This window comes from Thunnus thynnus, chromosome 11 (genome assembly GCF_963924715.1).
Source record: "Thunnus thynnus chromosome 11, fThuThy2.1, whole genome shotgun sequence".
Classification (NCBI taxonomy): domain Eukaryota; kingdom Metazoa; phylum Chordata; class Actinopteri; order Scombriformes; family Scombridae; genus Thunnus; species Thunnus thynnus.
Window position 1 is genome coordinate 3,262,002 of NC_089527.1, and position 16,112 is coordinate 3,278,113.

At 39.3% G+C, this 16,112-nt stretch overlaps 1 protein-coding gene across 2 annotated transcripts in view; it reads left to right on the forward strand.

Moving 5' to 3' along the window:
- The first annotated feature begins 7,555 nt into the window (after nucleotides 1-7,555).
- Nucleotides 7,556-16,112, forward strand: part of sctr (secretin receptor) — a 36,950-nt gene continuing 28,393 nt past the window's right edge. The window contains exon 1 of one of the 2 annotated variants that reach the window (XM_067602806.1): nucleotides 7,556-7,662. In XM_067602806.1, the coding sequence (XP_067458907.1) occupies nucleotides 7,576-7,662 (87 nt within the window). In that variant the 5' untranslated portion in view covers nucleotides 7,556-7,575. The remainder of the gene's footprint in view (nucleotides 7,663-16,112) is intronic. The other variant, XM_067602804.1, reaches the window with a different exon arrangement.

The following is a 16,112-nucleotide window of genomic DNA, read 5'->3' on the forward strand; positions in this document are numbered from 1 at the left end:
CAATAAACACAGATAATACAAGTAAATAAGATCCAAAACAAAGAAATAGACAAGATACAATAAATTAAATAGTACAACAATTAGCATCATTAGCATAAGAAAAAGCCATAGGATAAAAGTGTTTCTTAATAAGAGAAGATTTAAAAGATGACTGACTTTGCCTGCCTGAGATCTCCAGGCAGGAAGCTCCACAGCTGAGGTGCCCGAACAGCAAAGGCCGGGTCCCCTCTAGACAAGTTGAGATTTTGGAACCATCAATAGGACTTTGCTGGAGGATCTCAAGCAGCGATCAGGCTCATAAGGAGTTAGCAGATCACAGATTTGGACAGGAGTCTGACCATTCAGGGCTTCAAAAACAAGAAGTAAAATCTTAAAATCAATTCTAAAACTCACAGGTAACCAGTGAAGGGCAGCAAGGATTGGTGTAATGTGGTCGCTTATCTTAGTGCGTGTTAAAAGCCTGGCAGCAGTGCTCTCTACCAACTGCAGTCTTTGGATATTATGCCTGCTGATACCAGAATAAAGTGCATTCCATTAATCAAGTCTGGAAGAGATACAAGCATGGATGACCTTTTCTAAGTCTGCAGATGAAAGGAATGACCAGATTTTGGTTAGCTATCTCAATTGGGCAAAGCAGGATTGGAGCACTTTGGTCAACTGAGCATCAAAAGACAAATCAGAGTCAAAATAACCCCCAGGTTGCGGGCCTCTTTTCAAACATTATTAGATAAGGCACCCAGACTAGAGGACAGATTGTCAATGCTGCTAGTGCTGGGTCCAGAGGGGGTAATTATTATGACTTCTGTTTTGGAGTCATTCAACTGTAGGAAGTTCATGGACAGACAATTTTTAATTTCAGTGAGGCAAGACATAATACACGAAACATCAGGGGTAGCAGGCTTTTATGGGACATGCAATTGAATGTCATCCACTTAGCAATGGAAATCGATGCTATGTGTCAGTATTTGTATTTAGGGACCAAGCCCAAAAGACAGAGGACCCTATTGTCTTTTGTGTGTTTGTTTCTTTCTTTCTTTCTTTATTATTACGCCACGTAAACCCTAAATTTGACCCCCTAAACATGCTCAAAAACTCACCAAATTTGGCACACATATCAGGTCTGGTAAAGTGTTTTATCAAATGTAAAAATTAACCCCCAAAGTGCCATAATGCGCTCTCTAGTGCCACCTATGTAACTAAAATGGCCGCCACGGCCCGTAGGAATGTCCTAGAGAGGTATATGAACAGGCATATGAACTGCGGATTAATTGTAAAATTTAATGTCTCATTTAAGACAAAGTAAACAAACTGCTGTAAGTACAAGTCATGGGCAGACAGCGTGTCGCTAACAAGGATTTTGAAGGGTAACGATCAAACCAGCATCTAACGGGTCCAAAGTGACTCTGTAGGTATGTTTACACACTGTTTGTTGCGCTGCAGCTGAGCAGCTAATTAGCATGTAGCTGCTAACTGACGTTAGCGGTGAATGTTTGTTTGGTGGCTCGTTCAACAAGCTGCAGGACAAGACGGGTGTTCATGTTTCTAAGTTATCATCAAGTTTTGATGATGTGGACAGAGGCTGTTTCATTCACTACCGTGTTTAAAAGAGGAAGGTATCATGCCTCATATTACAATAATTGAGAATTGAATATTTTATATATTTTATTTTATTTTATTTAAACATTGGACATCTTAAATGTTGCTTGTCTTGAATGTTTTTCTTTTTCTTTTTTTCAAGACCATGGGCAGAAGATCATTGCTGTTTCGTGCAAGTGTGTTACAGAATAAATGGAAAACAAAGTTTTATTTGTCTCCCTCTTTTTTTTGCTGATCCTAAAAATGATGCGATCTGTGACTCAAATCCATGATACGATCAGAACTGTGAGTTTTGTGATTCATTGCACCCCTAGTGTTAACATGTCAGCTTTGTAGACTATATTTTGTATGTCGTGCACATAGATAAGAGTGTGTAAGTCATGTATTTGATACATGCATTAATACTTTCTGATGTGAACCTACACTTTTAGATCTGTGAATGTTTTTAGTGTTCAGTCTTTCTAGTATTCAGCACTGATCTGTTCCTGTATCACATTATAAGCTTTGTGGTACTTTATATATTTCTGTATACTAAGAAAATACATAGGAAACACATGTAAATCATGTGATATCTTGTATGTTTTTGATGAGAACATAAAGCTGCATTATACAAATGTAAGTTATACATGTGTTTTTTACCACTAAGCACCACTATACTGTTGTCAGATATAAGCCACCAGTATGTTTATTGGCTTAATTTAGTAGTCTGTAATGATTTGGTAGCACAAATGACGACATGAATGCTAATGCTAGCTAATGCTAATTTGCGATCATCATTTCTGGTAAGTCCGGTAAGTAACGGCCATGTTTGACTTTTAAAAGATTACTTTGAGGCAGTGAGGGCTTGGCAGAGGTGAGGAACAGGAAGTGTGCTTAAGGGGCTGGAGTGAATCAGTGTGGTGGGTTTGGGGTCAGGGAACAGCACTGTGTTGTGATTAGAGACAGCAAAATCAATAAAGTTCATATCTACACAGAAACCATAAGAGAGCACAAGGTCAAGTGTGTCCCTTTGTCATGGCTGGGGTGCTTCACATATTGGGTCAAATTAAAAGAATCTAAAAGTCTGATAAAATCAGATGTAAATGAAGAAGAAGGGCAACAAACATGGATATTAAAATCACAGAGAATAAGAACTCTGTCATATTTGATCATAATGACTGATAAAAGATCTAAAAATTCCTGAATAAGACTAGAAGTAAGTTTAGGGGGTCTGTAAATTAAAACACATAACATGGGTTATTTATTCTTTAACAAAAAACTAAGACTCTCAAATGTGGAGAAACAGCCAAGGGGGACTGAAGAACAACTAACATCATGTTTATGTATTATTGAAAGGCCAACCCATTCAGCCTGTCATTCGTGGCTGTTGGAAAAATAAATATTCTGGGGGTGATGACTCAGAGAGAGGGGCACATTCATCAGAATTTATCCAGGATTCAGTGATGATAAAAAAAAAAGTCAGTATTATTGGTGATGATAAAATCCTGGCAGATAAAAGACTTATTGGCAAGGGATCTTAGATTGAGTAAACAGAGCTGAGCTGATTCAACAGCAGGAATTGAGGAGGTGGTTTTAACTGTGATGAGATTGTTCCTGTGTGGACTGTGAATAGATTTTGGTATTGCATACTGCCTTTCAGTGATCCTAACAGAAATGAATGAATTAGTAAGGGAGACAAAACCAGCAGCAGCAGGACCCGCATTGTCAGGGACAAAGCTATGAAATACAGAGCCGGGATGCTGGGCAGGGTCTTGCTGGGGAAACCACCAGTTAAGGCTAAAGCAATGAACAGCTAAAACATTCAGAGATCTCGGTCAAAGTGGGAGTGGGACCAGACAGGACACACCCCACACTCAGGCTTTCAACTGTGGAGACTAGAGACTCAAGTTCATAATGCAGCTTAATAGATTGCCTGGACATGACGTCATTCGTGCCTGTGTGCAATATCACAATGTGGACAGAGGGATGCATGTCGAGGAGAGCTGGAATTAGTTCAGTAACATCAGCTGCCCTGCCTCCTGAGAGACAGTATGTAATAACACCAGGAAGCCTCACAAATCTAATGATAGAGTCTCCAACAACTATTAAGTTAAATGAAGTAATGTTATAATAGAGTTAAATAAATTACTGTTATAATAGAGTTAAATGAAGTGTTATAATAAAGTTAAATACAGTACTATTATAACAGAGTTAAAGGGAGAGCCAGGGGAATGAACCACCAACCCTGTGGTTGGTGGACGGCCTGCTCTACCAACTGAGCCACAGCTGCTTTATTAGGGAGGGATCTTACACTGAAGAACAGAAAAAAGCTATTTTTATAGAATATAATATGTATGATAAAGTATATTTAAAAAAATTAGTTTTGTGGCAGTTCTACCAACTATTTTAATTGGATTTTGTATTCACGCGACATCTGAATCAAACATTATGTGACTCCATGACGTGTGACCTACATAGAGGGATTAAATGTGACAGGTAAAAAAAACCAGCTGTGTAACATTGTTTTTTCAACATGGAAATCTGCCCGATGATATTAGCTGCAATATGCAAAGCAGCAAGAAACCTGCTAAGAATGTACCAGAGCCACAATCAAACAGGCTCCTTCATGAGCGTGTTGATGGGTAAGGGGCAGAAGGCTGACAGGGTGCAATCATCCAGATATGTTCTGAACGCATCGTCTTTATGTGTGTAATAACTGCTATAGGCAAGACAGTGTAAATGTCACACCCTACATTTACCCATTGTTAAGAAAAGGGCATGTTAGGCCTGTTCTACTTTTACCGATACTCCCTACTAGTCTGGTAACAACAAAACAACAGGAGTAGAACTTCAAAACAAAACAAAAATGTTTCCCCAGAAACAAATGTTAAATGTCAATAAAACAAATAATATTCCTGACATCAAATCAGTGACTGAAGTTTAAAAAGAATGGAAAACAAACAATTACGCTACATACACTCAGCCTACTGTGTAAGAGAGAGAGAGAGAGAGAGAGAGAAATATCTTTCCTTATGTACAATTTATGACATTAAATAAATTAATATATTACAGTGGAGGTGTTGCTTTCTTGTGTTTGTGATTGTAAGTGCCAGCCAATATAGGCCACAATACTGAATATATTTAGGATTTCTACATAAAAGATATTGCTTAATGTAGTTTATTAGCTATTCAGAATACCAAAGACAGTTCTTACATATTAGGTTTGGGCAAAATTGAAAAAATAAAATCATTGTCTGCAATATAAATGCACAATTATGAGGCTGATGGCTCATTTATTCAGGGTTTAAATTTATTAATATTTATCATACTGCGCGTCCGAACTGCACCAAATTCGACACGGCACTCCCTTTTTTTCCCCCAGCAATACACCTGCCAAGCGCAGAGTCAATCTGATGAACAGTTCAAGAGATAAAGGACACACAGACAGAGATTCCTTGCTTTATATAGAGAGATATTAAATCATTCAGTAAAATTTCTGGTCACACAACAGACTGGGCTAAAAGTGAACTTATGTTTACTGGAGAAAATGCAATTTTACAGGATTGCCCCATTAAGGTTTTTCAGGACTATATCACATATTTAGGACTTAAAATCTAAAAAAAAAATCCTAAACCTTTGAGAAGGTATTGAAAAACTAAAATGCAGCCAATATTGGTCTCAGATGACTTTTTTAAGAAGCTAGAGTCAGTCATTTTAGAATTTATTTGGGGTCATAAAAGACACAGATTATCAAAGAAACATCTATAAAGGCCCACTCTGGTTGGAGGTCTGGGTCTTCCATTATTTAGAGATTACTATTGGGCAGCTAATGCTAGCGCACTGGCATACTGGTAATGGGGTTTCCCAGACCATGAATCATTCAGTTTGTGACTAAAATTAGAGCTTATGTCCTTAATGAAACCATATGCCTCACTGTCCTCCTTACTTTTTACAAATTCCTGCATCTGCTATTGAATCAGTAAGTCACAGTTTTGTTGTCAGAAATTCACTGAAGGTTCTTACTCAAATTAAACATATCTACAAAGTCCCTAGTACTTCAATATATACACCATTTTGCCAGGACTACACCTTTACTCCAGCATTGCTGGATAACAGATTTGCTACATGGTGTGTAAAAGGGCTCAAGTGCATAAAGGACTTCTATTTAGACAACAAGTTTGCATCTTTTGGTCAGTTAAGCGTAGAGGTAGAGTCAGTTATTCTGGAGAAAGATTGCTGATATTTGAACTAAACACCCAATCACAGAATCCAGAGCGATGCGTCAGCTGTAGAGTCACTTCTGTTCCTCTCACATGTTAAAAATGTTAAACCACATATACAGCAGGGATATCTGTGTGATTTAAACAGCTGCCTGCTCAGATTACGCTTCACTGAATGCGACAGAAACAGACTCAGAGTGTAAAAAGCGTCTCGGATTCAGTGTGGATTGATACGTTTAATAAAATGGAAGCATATCTGTTCCTTGAGAAAACACTTCCTGTGTGAATTGGCCAGGGAAATTGAATTGTGTGAATTGTGAGAGAAAACGTCCCCATTTTGAGTCCACTTTTGAGAGACATTCTCCTTTGGAATTGCTTTCTCTTTCGCCAGAGAGTAAGAAGCTTATTATTAAAATTGTGAATCATTTTTTCTAAGGATTCTGTATCTGTCAACTATATCAAGAGATAGAGGGCAATCAATACTTTGTTACCTGATCAAATATGAAGGACTGTACTTTCACACATTCATAGTTGTTCAATAAACAGCAGATACAGATTAATTCAGTTCAAAGTGATTCACCGTTTTCATTATTCTAAGGTCATGTTACATATATTTTACCCCTCTGTGTCTCCAATCTGTGATAAATGTAAATCAAATGATGGTACACTGTTGTATTTATTTTGGGACTGTCCACTAATTCATCCATTCTGGTCAGTTTTCTTCTTTTCTTTTTTTTTTCTGGGGTTCAATTCAATTCAGTTTTATTTATATAGCACCAAATAACAACAAAAGTTATCTCAGGGCACTTTTCACATAAAGCAGGTCTAGAACATACTGCGACCGTATGCAAGGAAAAACTCCCCTTTACCATAGGACTCTCTCTCCTGATTCAGCCTAAAAACACATTTTTGGATGTGCTGTTGATGTACACTATTCTCCCACAATATAATGCACAAACAAATGAAACACCAAAAAACAGGAAACAACTGGCTGCAAAACAGTATATGATAAAGATTAAAATTCTGTACTGATGTTGTCTTAAGTGACCCTGCTATTGTCCCTATTTTTCATCCTATTTTTCATCCTGATCTTTGTCTCACACAGGCCTCATTTACACCTGGTATGAAATGTGATCAGATCTCAATATGCAAAATAAGCTGGCAGAGCTGGCTGACTTGTCAACAAACATGACATGTCCAAGGTCAAGTAAACTTCTGCCACAAGCTGATGACATTCTTTTTGTTTTTTGCGAGGGAACACTTCCAGCTGCTGCAACTTGTAGTTTTTGAGAGGCTTTCTGATGCTTTCAGAAGGAGGCGGAGCTAGATGACCTTTCAACTTATGAATGTACAGATTATCTGACCACCTCCAACTGGGGTCTGACTAATCTGATTGGATTCAGATAACAATGTGTTCTGAGTGCATTTACACCTTGTGTTGTCATGTGTTTTATCCAGGTAACGTATCGAAAGTTACGATATTGTAACCCTAGTTAGCCCTCCACTGGACTCTATGGGTAATACTCTCCTCCAATCACACTGAACCTTGCATAAAAGTAGCTGGCCAATCAGGAGTTGCCTACCTGAAAACGTGAGGAGTCCACTGTATAAAAGGCAGCATAACCACTTTCCAACCCCCCACAACCTCTTCAGCAAGCGATGTAGGAGCGGCAAGGCCCGTAGGCGTAGGTGGAGGACGCCGCCTGTGCTATTAGAACTAGGGTTACGATATCGTAACCTTCATTCTATCTCACACAGGCTCCACCCTCCACTGGACTCTATGGGTACAGTGGGTGGAGACCGATGGATGAACGCCCGGCCACAATACAATGTCCAACCCAGCCCCACTGGTCCTGACGGGCTAGAGGTTAGTCGCTGCAGCCCACCTACTTCTCATAGCCTAGGCCGCCATAGCAGAGAGGTAGGGGTCCCAAGTCAACCCAGATATTTTCCCAGGTCATCAAGGAGCATGGAAAAAAATGCAGGTGTATCATGCCTAGAGGGGGGTCAGGTGAAACAAAGCTGACAGACACACACACACACACACCTTTTTCCCCGGGCTTGGGTCAATCCAGTGAGCACAGGCTGTGAAAAGGAGCTCAACATGTCCAAGAGATAGAACTGGCTCAACATTCAGGGCGTAGACCATGATGCTGCCGTGCATATGTTCTCCACACTCATCCCACTAAACAAGGCCACTGACACTGCCAGACTGCATGTGAAGTGTACGTGGACCACAGTGGGAGGGTCTCTTTCTGCCTCCCTATATCTTACGACATCAGGGAGAACCACAGGGTACACTGTTGTGCTGGCTGGCGGACAGATCCACTTTCGCCTTCCAGAACTGGTTTCACAAAGGTATTTCAGACTGGTCTGTAGTGTTAGGCCAGTCTTAATTTTGCTCATAGATTAATCTAATGCAAGTTAGACTGTTTCATGAAAATAAAAACTGACTAATTTTAATCCAAAAAAATTAGACACCTTACCCCCAGGCTAACTCGGGCCTAAGACCAATGTTACTATGGTAACAATCAGTGACACCACCTGATCAGTAGCACCCAACAAAAAAAGAGGAAAACATTTCTTTCTTCGCATCTTGTACCATGTTTTTATATCTTTTTTGAACATCATTGATGCTCCTCTCAACTGTGGGATTAACACTGTTCACTGTCACTGTGATTTTTGTCCATATCAGATTTTTTTTAATTGTTACACTCTTCACTAAATTTTCCAAGTAAAATCTCCTTGTAAGTGTTGAATTCCTCCAAAAGACATATATTTTCTGCTGGGTTAAACAGAGCTGAGCGGTTAGATCTAAGGTCTAGGTCGGCCATTTTTTTTGTTTTGAAAAAGGTCTTAATTTACCCAGAATTCATTGTATTGTAGTCCTACCTAAGATAGTCAAGAACTAAACTGCTTTGTGCAACGGATGAAGACATCTACCTGAAGTCTGGCTATCTGTTATATCTAAGCCATAGTCAAAGTCTATCTTTGTGAAACCGGCCCCAGATCTGCTTCACCACCTGGGGTTCAAGCCTCCACTTGTCTGGCAGGGGGCCACCCCTCGACGTGGAAATAATTCCTGAATATTATAAGTAAGGCTACAGTTTAAAATGAGTGTGTAAATCATTATAAATGCCTCTGTGAGGGGGGTTTGTTGGATGATTAACAAAAGTTTAATGTAATGTCAGACTGTTTCTGCTGCAGCAGAGAGGAGAGGTAATGCCTGATGAGGTCTATCTGAATCCATGTAGGAATGAAAGTAACTGAGTTAAGCCCAAAAATAGCTGCTAACACACTAGTCTCGCTTCATGGTAGAGGCCCCTGCTGAATGCTTTCACACAAACACACACACACACACACACACACACACACACACACAGACGAGATCTCATAAAATAAAGATCTCATTATTGATCCTTTCACATGTTCCCACTGTGGCCTCAGCTGAAGACAGAATGAGAGATGATCACAGTCACTGTCAAGAGTTGCTGAGACAAATAAACCAGGATAAAGTTTCTGTCATGTGGCTGGTTCATTGTGCTACATGACACTTCTTTAAATGGACTGTTTGTGTTTACATGTGACCATGTGTTTGATTACATGCTGCCACGTTGGTCAGGCCCCACATTCATCATATTTCTGATAATTACACTCAGACTGCTCTTAAAAGCAAACTGAGTAAAAAGGTTCTCTGACAACAAAGAATAAGACACTTTCATCAGTGACAGCTTACATACATATAGCTGAAATACAGCATTTAATAAAGTTCAAAGATAAGCCAGATCAGTGTTTTGAAGGCGATACGTCAGTCAAGCAACAGTCTGGACCACGGACAGCTTCAGGAGGAGGGAAGGAGAGAGAGAGAGACTTATTTAGGCTATTGCTGTCTATAATATTTACAAAGAAACATTTGAAAAATTAACTCATCACTTAGTGAGAAATTTTTATTGTCATAGCCAGTAAAAATTTTAGGAGGGTGTTTTTTTACATGTATTATTGTCTGAAATCTTATTTTTCTAAAAGAGAAATCTGCTTCATGACGGTATGTGACGGGATCAGCAGCTAAGTCTGACAGACGGAGGGGACACTCAGATTTAATGCAGAAATGATGAGAGGCTGCTGAACTGAATGCACGGTTAGGATGTGCGCTCCAGCAGCAACACTGCACCGACCGCATGCTGAGAATTGTTGATCTGACATGAATCTGTGCACAATAATTACACAGAGAACAGAAGTACATGACACATTAACACACCCTGAACATGTCCATCAAGCAGGTTATGTTGCACCATGTTTCGCACGCACTTTTAAAATGACGGGACATCAGATTTGAAATAGATTTGTTTTGTTTTTTGTCTTTTTGAAGCCACAACTAGGGGCCATCAGTGGCATTGCACTGTAAGGTACTGCTTTGTCTTCAGCCTCAAAGCGCAGTAGTTGCCACTGAGGTGGAACATCCTTACAGAAGTGTGTTGTAGATAACAGCTCACAACTAAAACTGCTTCACAGTGAGATATTGAGATAGTGATCACTGTGATATTGACCAATGAACTTCAAAAAAGGGCTTGGGTCAGCACATAAATAGAACAACAACTGTTCAGCCAATCATCACAAGACTGGCAGGATATATCCATATAAGTACCTGAAACATACCCTAAAAGTTTAATTCAAATCGACCACTAGGAGGCACTGCAAATGAAAAAAATGGGCACTGCATAAATCAAATCAGACAACAAATCAGAAATTGTTTGTCCAATCATTACAAAACTCGCAGGATATGTTTCATAACAATGTTGAACCACGTGTGTAAAACTATTTTGAAATCGCTTAGTAGGGGGGGACACCATAATCTATGACAGTTTGTCCTAACAGTCTGTGTTGGCTTGAACCCCTGGAATCGCCACTTGCGGCTATATTTTATTTTTTGTTGTATTAAGAGTATGAAGAAATTCTACCCCTGTTCTTTTTTGTTGTTGCTGTTTTTAATGTTGATATTTGTGTTGGTTTCTTTACAGCTATAAAAAGTACAAGACTGGTAGGGATTATGAGTAAGAGTAGAAGTATTAGAATGACACATAACATGCCCTTTTCTTAACAATGAGCTCGTGTCATGATGTGACATTTTCATTATCTTACCTTGGGCATATCCAGGACATTCCTGAATGATTACACCCTGTCAGCTTACAGCACTTCATTAAGTAAAACATCATAAAGCGGCTTGTTTGATGTGTCTCTGTTACATTGTTGGTTTTTATTGGGGTTTTTTTATTTGCATTTTGCAGCAATTATCATGGGATTGATTCATCCGTAGAGAAAAAATATTGTTACGCAGGTAGTTTTTTACCTAACCAGCCTTCCTATCGTTTGGTTGGTTCTCCACTTCTGAGAGTCTTAATTGCCCTTTTCATGTGTTTTAAATTACAGAGCATCCAAGCATAAATCTTGTTTTATCCAGGTATCTTCAGACCTATTTTCAGTCATTATGTCCAGGTATGAGATTTCGTTCTTAGAGATTTTTATATCCATATTTATTGTCCCTCTCTCTTTCTTATTTTCTTTTTTTCACTTCTGATTTTATCAAAATGTGAGATTCCTCTGATCTGTGGTGGCTTTACAATGTGGTCACTTGTCATGTTCGAAGAGAAGTGACCACATCACACCACGCCAGTCCTCGCTGACCTTCAATGGTTTAATGTGATGTTTGGAATTTAAGATATGATTTGATTTTCAGCTACAACCTGTTTGCCGTGCCTCTGGCACATTCTTAGCAGGTCACATCTTGGAATCACATAATGTTTGATTCAGATTGACAGGTCAGTAATACAGAAATAATTTGACTTGTTCTCCAGACTCGTTCGGTTGGTTCACTTCTGAGAGTCTTAGTTGCCCATTGTCTGTGTTTTAGTCTACAGAGCATCCAAACATAACTATTGTTTTATCCAGGTATCTTCAGACCTATTTTCAGTCATTATGTCCAGATATGAATTTTTGTTCTTGGTGATTTTTATATCCATATATTTCAGCCACACTCTGTTTGCTGTGGCTCTGGTACATTCTTAACAGGTTTCTTGCTGATTTGCATATTGTAGCTGGTGTCATTGGATTGACTCCCCCATTGATTCCCCCGTTGATTCCTTGACGACCCCTGGGGGTCCCCAGACACCAGGTTGAGAACCGTTGGTCTACATGTCACTCACTGAGAGTGCTCTTAACACCTTTAACATTGTGTCCTGGTATGGGAACCTCTCAGCTAGAGTCAGTAACAAGCTGACCCAGGTAGTCAACCAGGCCAGCAAAATCATTGGAAATAAACAATTGCAACTCCAGAGTCTATACAACCGGTCCATAAACAAAAAAGGCTACCCAGGTCTATATTGACCCCACTCACCCCCTCACTCATCATTCCAGCTGTTACCAGGGAGAGTGGGTACAATAAGTCATTTGTGCCCTCTGCTGGGTCCATTCTAAACAGACACATTACCCCCGACCCCCAAAGCCCATAAGCACTTCTGCTACTGAAAATGTATTTTATGTATTTCAGCTGCTCTTTACTGTCTGTGTTACACTGTGTTGCCAGTACGCCAAAGGCAAATTTCCATTTCATGTAATGTAAATACAATAAAGTTTTCTTGTCTCAGAAACAACTAATAACTAAAGTTATATTGTTATGAGCCTAAAATTTGTTTTATACCTGTTTCTCACCAATAAAGAGTAGTTGTATCATGTCAGTGACCTTTCCATTTGACTCCTGGTGTCAAAATTATAGGAAAAAGTGAGTTCATTTGTCTTTGTATGTTATCTTGTTCAGGAGTTGTGAAAATCTGTGTTTTTCGCCACTCGCATCAATTCAAGATTAGGATTCTAAACAGGTTTTTAAAAAATGCCACGCGGGTACACTTGAACCTCCTTCTCCTGCTCAGCTATTGATACTTCTACTTAAGTAAAGTATCTGGATACTTCTTTCACCACTGATCCTGATGAATGTGTCCATCTCATTGAGCCTTGCTCTCCAGAATCTTACATAGAAATAATTTGACTTGTTCTACAAACTAGTTTGGTTAGTTCACTTCTGAGAGCCTTAATTGCCCATGTTATGTGTTTTAATCTACAGAGCATCCAAACATAAATCTTGTTTTATCCAGGTACCTTCAGACCTATTTTCAGTCATTACATCCAGGTATGAGTTTTCGTTCTTGGTGATTTTTATATTCATATTTATTGTCCCTCTCGCTCTCTTCTTTTCTTTTTTCACTTCTGATTTTATCAAAATGTGAGATTCCTCTGATCTGTGGCGGCTTTACAATGCAACCACACCACACCAGTCCTCGCTTCACTGGTTTAATGTGATGTTTGGAATTTAAGATATGATTTGATTTTCAGCTACAACCTGTTTGCTGTGCCTCTGGCACATTCTTAGCAGGTTTCTTGCTGATTTGCATATTGTAGCTGGAGTCATTGGATTGATTCCCCCATTGACAAACACAAAACTTTTACACAAGTAGTTTTTCACCTGTCACATTTAATCCCTTCGTGCTGTTAACACATTGTTGAATCATATGATTAGATTCATATGATTTAGACTGACAGGTCGCCATGCAGTCGCCATGCAGTAATACAAAAATAATTTGACTTGTTCTCCAGACTCGTTTGGTTGGTTCACTTCTGAGAGTCTTAGTTTTAAAGAACAAATGGCCTATTTTATGTGTTTTAATATACAGAGCGTCCAAACATAAATCTTGTTTTATCCAGGTATCTTCAGACCTATTTTCAGACATTATGTGCAGATATGAGTTTTCGTTCTTGGTGATTTTTAAATCCATATTTATTGTCCCTCTCTCTTTCTTCTTTCCTTTTTTTCACTTCTGATTTTATCAAAATGTGAGATTCCTCTGATCTGTGGTGGCTTTACAATGTGGTCACTTGTCATGTTCGAAGAGAAGTGACCACATCACACCACACCAGTCCTCGCTGACCTTCACTGGTTTAATGTGACTTTTGGAATTTAAGATATGATTAGATTTTCAGCCACACCTTGTTTGCTGTGGCTCTGGTACATTCTTAGCAGGTTTCTTGCTGATTTGCATATGGCCCCATTCCTCTGTTGACAAAAAAAAAAAAAAAACTATTATGCAAGTAGTTTTTTACCTGTCACATTTAATCCCTACATGCAGGTAACACACTGTAGAATCACATAATGTTTGACCTCACACCCTACGTGCTGTAGGGTGTGAGGTCGGGACTAGCATAGCGTAGCGTCCAGGTTACATCGCTGTCTGGATGTATAAAGAGCTGCAGGTCTGTGTGTCTGTTGACCGAGGGCGGGGCTGAGCTACACAGAGCAGAGAGGCCACAGCGGACAGGATGAAGCTCTGCATTCACACAAAATCCAGCAAGGCGGCACCTTCCCTCATGGTTGTGTGGAGGTGCAGACGTGTTTATGTAACATGGTCAAAACAAGCTTCACAAGTACAAAAAAAACCAGTGATGTTAAATTACTTTTGAGTGCCTGCATATCAACATGGCTTAGGAAGGAATAAAATCTCCAAACTTACAAGTGGAATACAAGAAAATCAAAGCAGATCTTGGTAGTAATCATGAGCAGTGATAGCCACCATGGCAAAAACAGAACAAAGTGCACGTCGCAGTACTGCACTGTACTGTACTGGTTTCTTTGTCATTCCTTCTACTTTTATCATGAGGCACTTTGTGACATCTGTTCTAGAAAGACGTTATGTAAATACATATCTTATTTTACTGCAATATAAAAGATTTAAACTAAAAAATAGAATAGTTTGCCTTTGTATATATGCTGTAAAATCCACAAACAGATCATTAGAGAAGCTATAAGCCTCTGTATTGAAGGGTAGGTTTATAAAGGACACAACTGGAAAATCCAGCTACCACTATTGATCCTTTGCTGGCCTGATCGCTCAGCATGACCTGCCTCACAAAACAGCCTACAAATCCACTATGACATTTACAGAGACTGCCTCATCAATTATAACACGGCAATAAAAACTGCCACACAGTCATTTTGTCTGGCAGAGTGCTGTTCTCCACTGGCTCAGCAATCCATCATCTTCGACTCAACCGGACCTACTATAAAGTGCAACATATTTGCAACATTTTTCAACAGTAAAATCACCACCGTCAGAAAAAACAAAAGTTCTTTGAGTTCTGGCAAAAAAAAGATGTGTTACCTACTCACAAGAATAGGACTTGTGATACGCTTCATTTTGCTCCTGTGGACTCCACAGCACTGGAGGATGCTGTGCTGAAAGCTCAAGTCCTCCACCTGCTGTCTGGACTTACTTCCTACAACGTTTTTAAAAACTGTTTTTAACTGTTTAAATACAGAGATACTACAAATTGCCAACTGCTCCCTCTAGTCCAGTATTTTCCCACATGCTCTTAAAACTGCTTTCATAAAACCATTGTTAAAAAAGAACAATCTAGATTCCTCAAACATGAGTAACTACAGACCAATCTTAAATCTCCCGTTTCTCAGTATGAGTAAGTAAGAATAATCAACTGATTAGCTACCTAATGACAAATGACCTGTTTGATGTTTTTCAGTATGGTTTTAGATCCCACCTCAGCACAGAAACTGCCCTCGTTAAAGTTGTAAATGATTTCCACATAAACACAGACTCCGGACTCTCAATCCTCATACTCTTAGATCTCAGTCAACACCGTCAATCATGGGATTCTGCTTGACAGACTACATTATTGGGTGGGATGGTCCGGTCCTGTTCTAAATTGGTTCAGAACCTACCTACTAGACAGTTATTTTTTGTCTCCATTGAAAACGTTGCATCTGATAAAGTCGCCGTGACCTGTAGGGTTCCACAAGGCTCAATCCTCAGTCCACCCCTGTTCAGCTTGGGCACATCATAAAGAAACAATTTATGATGTGCCCAATTTTGTATTTTATGCAGTATTAATGTGTGTGAATATGTTGTATGACTTCTGCCATTCTGCCACCAGGTTGTGCCTTTGAGTAAGGTGAGAGTTTTGAAGCACAAGTAGTAGAAGAAGAGGAACTTCCTCCAGTTGCAGTAGTTAGCACAAAACTAGTGGGTTTTAACAACAGCAAAAATATGCTGATGGACTGTAAGCTACACATACTGCTCTGTTGTGGTTGTAAAGTGTGCAGATAAAAGAAACTGCAACTTATACTACAGCCTGAGTCTCTGTCTGCAACTCATGACTACTTTGGTATATTTACTCACCAAATGGAAAATCTACCCGCATTTGGCACTTGCACAACGAAACAGTATTCTATCTGATGATTACTTTTTTCTGCTGTGGATT